Source organism: Sipha flava, unplaced genomic scaffold, assembly GCF_003268045.1.
Source record: "Sipha flava isolate LNK unplaced genomic scaffold, YSA_version1 179_pilon_pilon, whole genome shotgun sequence".
NCBI classification, from domain to species: domain Eukaryota; kingdom Metazoa; phylum Arthropoda; class Insecta; order Hemiptera; family Aphididae; genus Sipha; species Sipha flava.
The window spans coordinates 626,573-635,429 of record NW_020272149.1 but is presented as its reverse complement, the minus strand read 5'-3'; the positions used below and the strand labels follow the sequence as shown (position 1 = coordinate 635,429).

The following is an 8,857-nucleotide window of genomic DNA, read 5'->3' as shown; positions in this document are numbered from 1 at the left end:
GTTTGTACCCAAGGGCATATTATTCATTGGTCTATTAGTTCTTTGGCCTTTTGTTGTCCTTGAACATCACCATCTCCTCCTCTCGCCATATTTCATAAGCTTCTTCAGAGCGACACTGATACTGATGCTCTCAAAAATATATTAGTGTCTCTAAGTGTATTTCAACAAGTATTGTGGACCTTATGGTGATAGTTGATTTGATGTTGTATCATGCAATAGTTTTCTTTCCTGTTAAAATTATATCTTGTGCAAGACTATAAATTCTAAATGAAATGGATTTTATAGGACTAGGTATTAGTGTGAATGTGATGTCAGTTTTAGTCATATTTGTTGAAATACTTTGGCATTTTACTAACTGTATTCCCATGTTAAATTGTTTTAGTTTTGAATGTTCAATATTTATTATTGTTACACATGTTATTCTTTTTTTTAAATATATATTTATACAGTGTATTCTATTCAATAAATTATAGTTATTATTTTTACATTTATATATTTACAGCTACAAATAAAATATTATGTAAAATGTAATCTTCAATAATTATCTAATTAATTTTAAATAATATAAAATATATACCAAACGTACAATAGTTGTATTAAATATTTACATTCAATTTCTATAGTACTAATTGGGAATAGTTATTTATATGTATGAAAATTATTTTAAATATACAAGTATTATATTTTTATTACACTGTAGTTTTAGTGCTAATTAGCTGATGAAAATTATATGTAATATTGATGTGATAGTATTTCATGTTTATTGTTGGAACTAATATATTTTTTTAACTAAAACACAGTTAAATTTTAAAAATTTTGTATTTCAAATACTATTTATCTATAATTTTCTATTGGTATATACTGTATGGTATTTAAATTTACTTTGATTCTTTTAATTACAGTCAATACTTCCATTTTTAACTGCTACTGCTGACAGAAGTTTGGAGATTGAAAAATATCTTCAGAATACTACACCTGAGTTATGGCTTATAGACTTGAACTTTTATCCATTCGTAGATATGTAAATATAATGGATGATATGGTAATAGATAAGTTTTCCCTTAGTGGCAAACTGGTAAAGCTAGACGACTAAAATTAATAATCTAATTTAGTTGTAGGTTTAGTTTATGGTTTTTTAATTCATATGTTGATGCTATTATGGTTTTATTTTGTAATGTAATATGTAACTGATTAGTGCTCCGCCAAAAAAATACCTAAATATGCCACTGAATGTTATAAATATTTATGTACCAGACTCTATACTTCCAACTAAGCTTTGCGTATAGGGAGTAGGTATCAACACTAATATTATAATTTATATTTAAATATTATGTATGTTATAATGTTCAAATCAAATTTTATCCTTTGTTGATACTTTTTCATAAAATAACATAATGTTTATATTGTTTTTCTTCATCTTTTTAGTTTAATGTATAGTCATGATTTTTACAAAATATTTTCAGACTGAAGTTAATTAGTTGATGAGTTATTTCAATTACCTAATTATTTTATTTATATTATCAATCATATTTTTTTTACAATTTTATGTAATTGATACATTTAAATGGTTCTTATTATTGCTTATTAATACAGCCATTGTATTAAATGGTTCATGTGATTTTACTTTTGTAGAAGCTCTGGTGTATTTCTCTCAAAAATATTAATAACTTCTAATAATATCTATGCAGATGTGAATAATTAAAGTGGAAATTTAATTTATTTTAACAATTTTCTTTCAAATTTGACAAACAATTAGAAATTTTACATTTTCATACGCGTTTTATCAATCACCTGATGACCCTACGAACATTTTTCATATAGATCTACTTATAGTATTTTACAGTATAACCTGTCGTATACGCCACACAAAGGCTTGACATATATAACAGATATATTTCGATTATTGAGTCTCAGACCGTCAAAGAGTAAATATCGATACCTTTTGGTTAAAACTTATTTAATTCTCCTTTTGGTGACCACGATAACGAGTACTGCATAAAAGGACAAATTAACAAGTATCACAGGATTTATACTTTATAACTCGAAGATATTTTTACTCTCGAACAACTGACCACGATAACGAGTAGGTACTGGTTGAGAAAGTACAGAAACATCTTGTTACTTTACAAAAGTGTTTTATCGCCAAAAACGCTTCAGTACACACACTAGGATTTGATATTCTCCATTTACTAGGAAAAAAATGAAAAACAAATATTTTATAGTATAAAACCAAATTAGATTATAATAACTTCAAAGTCTAACAATAAAACACACAATTTACTTTTAAATAAAAACTTGTCGTTAGCCGCGATACCCCGCGATTGATCGGTCGCCGTTGCTGTTACCTTATATAGGTTTTGAAATTTAGATGACGACAATCAATTATTTTTGTCTCGTATGTAATTTATTACAAACTATTAAGTTTCAAGTTATAATATTTTGTGATCATTCATATATGGAACAATACAATAGACCTGTTTTTAATTTTTTCAAAAATATTGGTTTTGAAATTTGAATTTGAAAATAAATAAATTTAAAATTCAGGAATTTTTTTTGTTATTATGTTAATATCACTGTATTGGTGAGATTTTTTTTTTGACATTGGCACCAATGAATTTGGAAATTTGATTTTTATTTCTTATCAATGAGGAGAACTGATCTAAGCAAACCAACGGATGTTATTTTTATTGCATATTTACCCATATTGCCGTGGGCAATTCATATATTATTATTATTATACGTTTAAATTATTTATTTATTATTGTGTGCCGTATGTGCCGTATATTATTTAATTACTATATATTTTGATTGTGCCGCTGTAAGGCCAAGCTGAAATTATATCATATCTATATTATTATTATTAATTGTATTTATTTTTTTATTTATATTCATTTAATTATTTTTGTGCCAGTCGGGCAGTATAATATTTTTTATACGCATTCTCTTTTTTTCATTATATCATTATTGTAATTATTATTATGGTCGTTTCACACATAACAGTGACGTGACGTGACGTGACGTGACCGTAACCTTCCGTGTTCAGTGCTATCCGTGATGAATTTTTGACTTCCATCCTCACAATACCGTACCTTTTTACATCAGTGCTCCCTCGTGATTAGTGATGTCTACTATCTAGTTGTTATTCAGAATTGAATTTTTAATTTAATTTTTAGTGTTTATTTATTTAATTAATTTATTTTTTAAGTGCACTATGAATTTTAGTATAGAAGAGCTTAGTATAATAGCATTGCTTTTGGACCAGGACGAAAAGAAGGAAAAAAAAGACACTGGATTCATCCTATATGGAAGTTTCGAGACACCTATGGAGAATTTGCAACATTGTATAGAGAATTGGTGGACTACGAATTCAAATTTTATGAATATTTTAGAATGAGCCAAAATGCATTTTGTGATTTACTAACGAAAGTGGAGAAGTATATAAAAAAAAAAAGACACATGCTGGAGACAGGTTATTTCTGCAAGAGAAAGACTGGCGGTTTTTTTGAGGTATGTTTTTGTGATTTATAAATAACTAGCTGATCACGAGCACTTCGTTGTGCTCTACGACTGTCAACAGTTTTTGGCGATTTCTTTTTGGACAAAAAAACAAGATACAGATTATTATTAATTTCAAACGACGATTAAATAGTCACTGAATATGTTTGTAAGTTGGCCATATTTCATCGATGAATATTCCTGGATAATGTAGGAACCAATGGAAATTGAAAAATTGAAAAATTGTATTCGAACAATGTAGACTCGGGTAAAACGATCGTTTACCGACTTCAACTTTAAGAATGTACTCGCGGTAGTCATCGTTCAATTGTTTATAACAAGAGCCTAACACTTAATTGTCCAATTAAATTCACGCGAGAGTGATAAGTTTATTTAATTACTCGTCGTCACTAATAATATATGTGTGATCTTTAGTGTGTACATTTGTTGATTTAAGGCTAGTTTCTTTTTAAGCCGTGATTTTAGGACATGGATTCCTTGCTAACAACACGCATCTTAAGTGACGCTGGGCAACGTTGAACCTCAGTAATTATCAACAGTTATTGCGCCATATCAGTCTCAATTATGGTGTTGTAATAACATATATATCATTATTACTATTGTGATCATTCGTCTGTTCCGAATTAATGAACATTTAAAACATTTCGAAGTATTAATACTTCAGCCGTCGTAGAGTTATTATTTCATACGCGATTTATTGATCGATTGTTTTTATATAGGTTTATGGACATAAAAATCAAAAATGTTAAAGTTTTCATTCAGCATAATTACTTTGATCGTCATGTTTTCAGGTAAATATCTTACTGTAATGATTACATAATAATACACCAAGACATTAATTAATATGCACAGTGAAACATTAAAATATTATTATTATTATTATTATTATTATTATTGGTTTTATTAGTTGCAGACTGCTTCAATACAGAACCAATGGTTTTAGAATTTAGCTTAGAGAAATTATGTCTCGTGAATTACGCCTGGTGTATTAAAAATTGTCAGTGTTGTTCTCGAAAATGTAATTCAATTGTTAAACAATGCTGGCCTTCACCAAAATCTGATTTTGGTTAGTAGATGTATTAAATTTAACGTATAAACTAATTAAAAACAAATTTCTTTATTGTTTTAATAACAGTTTATTTACATTTTAATATTATTATGTTTTCCAATAACTGACAAAGATTAATAACCATATTATAACTAACCAATAACTTACAAGAAGTATTAAAAAAATAGTACATTCCTCAGTATTTTTAGAATCTAAAACTGACTATAGAATTTTAAAAGAACAGTAACATACAAAATCTAAATTTAACACGTGGACTTGCCTCTTTTGCATACAATTAGTGTTGTTCGGTCCAACAATTTTTTAAGACTGACCGAGTTCAATTTTGACCGGTTTCGGTTTGACCGAATTTAACTGACTTCAATTTACACCATAGTGAATCTCATTAAAGAATTCAAATTAGATTTAGGTACATGAAGTAAAAATCTGCATGGATTGACGAAAATTTTATTCCGAAATTTGAATCACTTCATTTTATAACCAATAGGTACATATTAATTGGATAATTTTCGACAAATAAATACAAATTAAATTTCTAAGGTTACGTCTATCAATCCTATATTATTTGTTTTGTGTGAATTATATAATTTGTATTTTTCTGTTTTATTTAATCATAAACGAAATTTAGAAATTTATTTATAAACTTACAAAATGTATTTTCTTAAACATTAAATAACGCAAATTATTTATATTTTTATATTAAACTTTTTCAAATAAAAACTTTAAATAGTTTAATATTTTAAAGGTTTAAATTAAATATTATGATATAATAAAAAATAAATCATAATAAAATATGAATACAAATTAAAAAAATATTTCTTAAAATACCTATGGGAACAATAAACATATAAAATAACAATATAAAGAACTTAAATTAATTATTGAATTTTTATATTATGTGCTAAAAATATCAGCACGCCTGCAGTTTTACCGAAAAGGCAGTTTCATTTAGCTTTTATAATATTTACCAGCTTTGGAGATTTTTATCTATTTGGGTTTCCTCTCCATAAATTGTAACTTCACAAAAATTATTTACTATTTGATTGTGTAATGGAAATAAAAAAATCAAAAGCTGTACGTTTTTCTTCTGTGTACTCGAAAGTTAGGGTTTCCTTGTTTAAATCTAAATCACTGTTAATTATTAGTTCTTTATTAGTTTTTTTTTTCTGCATTTTATTTTATTGGCTAAGCCAATTTCTCGTTTAAAATGCTTGTATCTAGGGTCAAAAAAATGTGCAAAAGTTCAATAATGTTGGTCGAGAATTATCCATCAAGCTTTGGTTATAGTTTGTGATGATTTAAAATTGGACTCGAAGTTACCGGGAATGGTTATATGTCCCTTAAATCAATTACTTATTATTAATTATTAATTACTATTATTATTATTATTATTATTAGCAATATTATTAATTACTTATTATAAATAAATAATAATACCTCTCCGATCCTTGTATCGACTTACCTATTGAAATCGTGATTGACATCTGAGATATAAGATAAAGTGACTAATTCGTATTTTAAAATAATAATAACTTTTTATTTTATTCACTATTATTGATTTTATTTAAAATTTTTTAACATACAATAGTACACGTATTTTGAATAATAACAACTCATTACGTCTTATTGCATAGACGATCTGCGTAGTCTTTTATACTCGTCTTTGACCGTCTGTACAATATGAGAATAAGAACGCGTCTGTTTTCGTGACTAAAAATTGAGCTCCTTATATATAATGTTATGTGTGTGCGCGTGTATGTGTGTACGTGTGTGTGTGTAATATATTATCATTATATCTTATTCTATTCAATAACTTATCCTTATTCTTGATGGCTAAAAATTCTTATAATTATTTTATAATACGTTAAATTTCAAAAACATATGATTGCTAAGGCGCAGATCATTACAAGTTAGTGGAAAATCGAGTTACAAAATATTTTTTAATGGCCTATTTCAATCATAGCTTAATAGCTAGATCAAAAATAGCTATTTTATAAATAAGTATTTAAAAACAATTTTGGTGTTTAAAACTTATAATTTGATTATGTCATCAATTTTTTAAAAATTTTCAAAGAGTGTTAAAATTAAAATTAATTTTAAACATAAATATTATGAAAATATTATAAAAAAAGTTATTGCATTAATCAAATAGATCTGTTACACTATATACAAGACTAACACCAAACGCATTTTGAAATTATAAAAAATGTTGTAATAATCTTGACATTTGACCTATTTACATTATTGCTGCAACTCGTTTGCACGCATTCAAAATTTTTTACTTGAAAATCGGTAACTCGTTGGTGCGCGACGAAATCAGTCGTTTACTTGACAATTAGGGATGGGTCGAACTGAAGTTTTCACAAACCCGAACTCGAACATAATTTTTTTCTCGAACTGTTCGAACTAGAATTTAAATTTGTTGGTACTTCGAACTATTTTCGAAATTAAAACATTTAAAAGTTAAAATTTAAAAATTTGAGTTTTAACTAACTAGGTATGACAAACTAAAAAGTTAAATATTATAATAGAAGTAAAATTATTAAGTAATGTTATTATTTAAAACGTATATCTAATTACTATATAACTTGTTAATTATTAATTTATATTTTTTTATTAAACTTCCTTTATGTATTATATTCGAATTCGTGCTTGCATTTTTCTCGAACTTCGGACTGTTCAAATTTCTAAAAGTTTGAGGTGTTCCTCGAAGTGTTCGGAGTGTGGGAGAACCCATCCCTATTGAAACTAGATAACTCGTTTGCACACAATGACACATTCACATATATGACACGTGTCAGTGCCGTAGCCAGGGGGTGGGCACGGGGGCACTACCCCCCCCCCCCCCCGAAATCTTTGGGCTTGAACTTTTGTTGTGTATCTATAAAGCATTATACCTAAGTTTTATTATTATATTTATATAAAACAAGCCAATAGGTTAATATTTAATATATTATATTTTGTAATTTGTATAATACATTTAGTTTTATTGGTATAGGTATTTATTGTGTTTCATTTTAAGTCGTTCGTAAATCTAAAATCGTAATATACTAAAATCAATGAATGTCAATTGGGTATATGAAATATAGAGAAAAAATACAAGTCGGGACCCATTTTTATTGTAAACACTAAACACCACGATTATAGGTATAAGAGGACGCCACACCAAAAGTAAAACGTATAAAACGCGCTATTAGGTGTTTTCAAGAAGTGCTAGCACGCGGCGCGTACGTCGACAAGCATTATTATAACAAGCATTATTCGTATCCGGCGACCGCGCGTCGGTCTGACGAGCGCTAGTTCGGGAGCGCAAATTATTATTCCATAAACTTTCATCAAATACCGTGAATCATAAAATGCATATACGCGCATACGTGCATAGTATACATCATACTCTGCCGTAATATTTTTAATATTCGCGGCCCGTGCATACCTAGCTAAAATGTATAGTTACTGCTAGCCTAACTGTCTTCACCAACATATAGATTATTAAATCACTATTATAATATATTTTAAACCATGTTTAACACATTTTTTACTTTTTGAGTTATAAATAAGACATTCTGAATGAAAAAAAAATAACTATTATCTGATGATTTAATGCTTACAGAACATAGCACATTTTTACATCAATTTATAAGAATATTTCACTTACGGTATTCACAAACTCCTTGTATAATTATATACTATAGAACAAAAATAAATCGTTACCGCCATTAGTAGTTAAAAAATTGTACAAGTGTAAACTTTACAAATTATAAATATTTTTGCCACCGTCAAAAGTTCATTAGGAAGCGCGGTTTATTCATTTATGAACAACCGTCGTTATCTATTATTCGTATGACTACTTTGATTACTGATGCCCAAATAATATAAATAATTTAACAATTTTCGGATTTTAAAAATACTTTAAATTGATTATTTTACATTGGTAAAAAACAAGGATATATTTAAAGTATATAGTTGATTCTAAAGTCATCTGAATAAACTTGATGAATAAAAATAATGCGTAAAACACTTACTTTTTGGGTTTGTTGTACCGATTTAACACAAGAGAGTGGCTTATTTCTAATACTCTTTAGTAAGTTTCAGTATACTTGTTTCGCCGCCAGCACTTGCTTTTTGCAGTTTACTGAGCGACTCGCGAGTGTGTGGGAGCAAATGATAATATATCCAGAATATAGTGTTACAAATAATATATAATGAACGGATACATAAAAAATACAAACAATATAGTATAATAATGTAACAACGCTGAAGACGTCTCTTCAGACA

At 27.4% G+C, this 8,857-nt stretch overlaps 1 protein-coding gene across 2 annotated transcripts in view; it reads left to right on the top strand.

Annotated features, from left to right (window-relative positions):
• Positions 1–3,135: 3,135 nt before the first annotated feature.
• LOC112680709 overlaps positions 3,136–8,857 on the top strand; it is a 17,550-nt gene continuing 11,828 nt past the window's right edge. Inside the window, exons 1-2 of one of the 2 annotated variants that reach the window (XM_025550889.1) lie at positions 3,136–4,307; positions 4,424–4,582. In XM_025550889.1, the coding sequence (XP_025406674.1) occupies positions 4,259–4,307; positions 4,424–4,582 (208 nt within the window). In that variant the 5' untranslated portion in view covers positions 3,136–4,258. The remainder of the gene's footprint in view (positions 4,308–4,423; positions 4,583–8,857) is intronic. The other variant, XM_025550890.1, reaches the window with a different exon arrangement.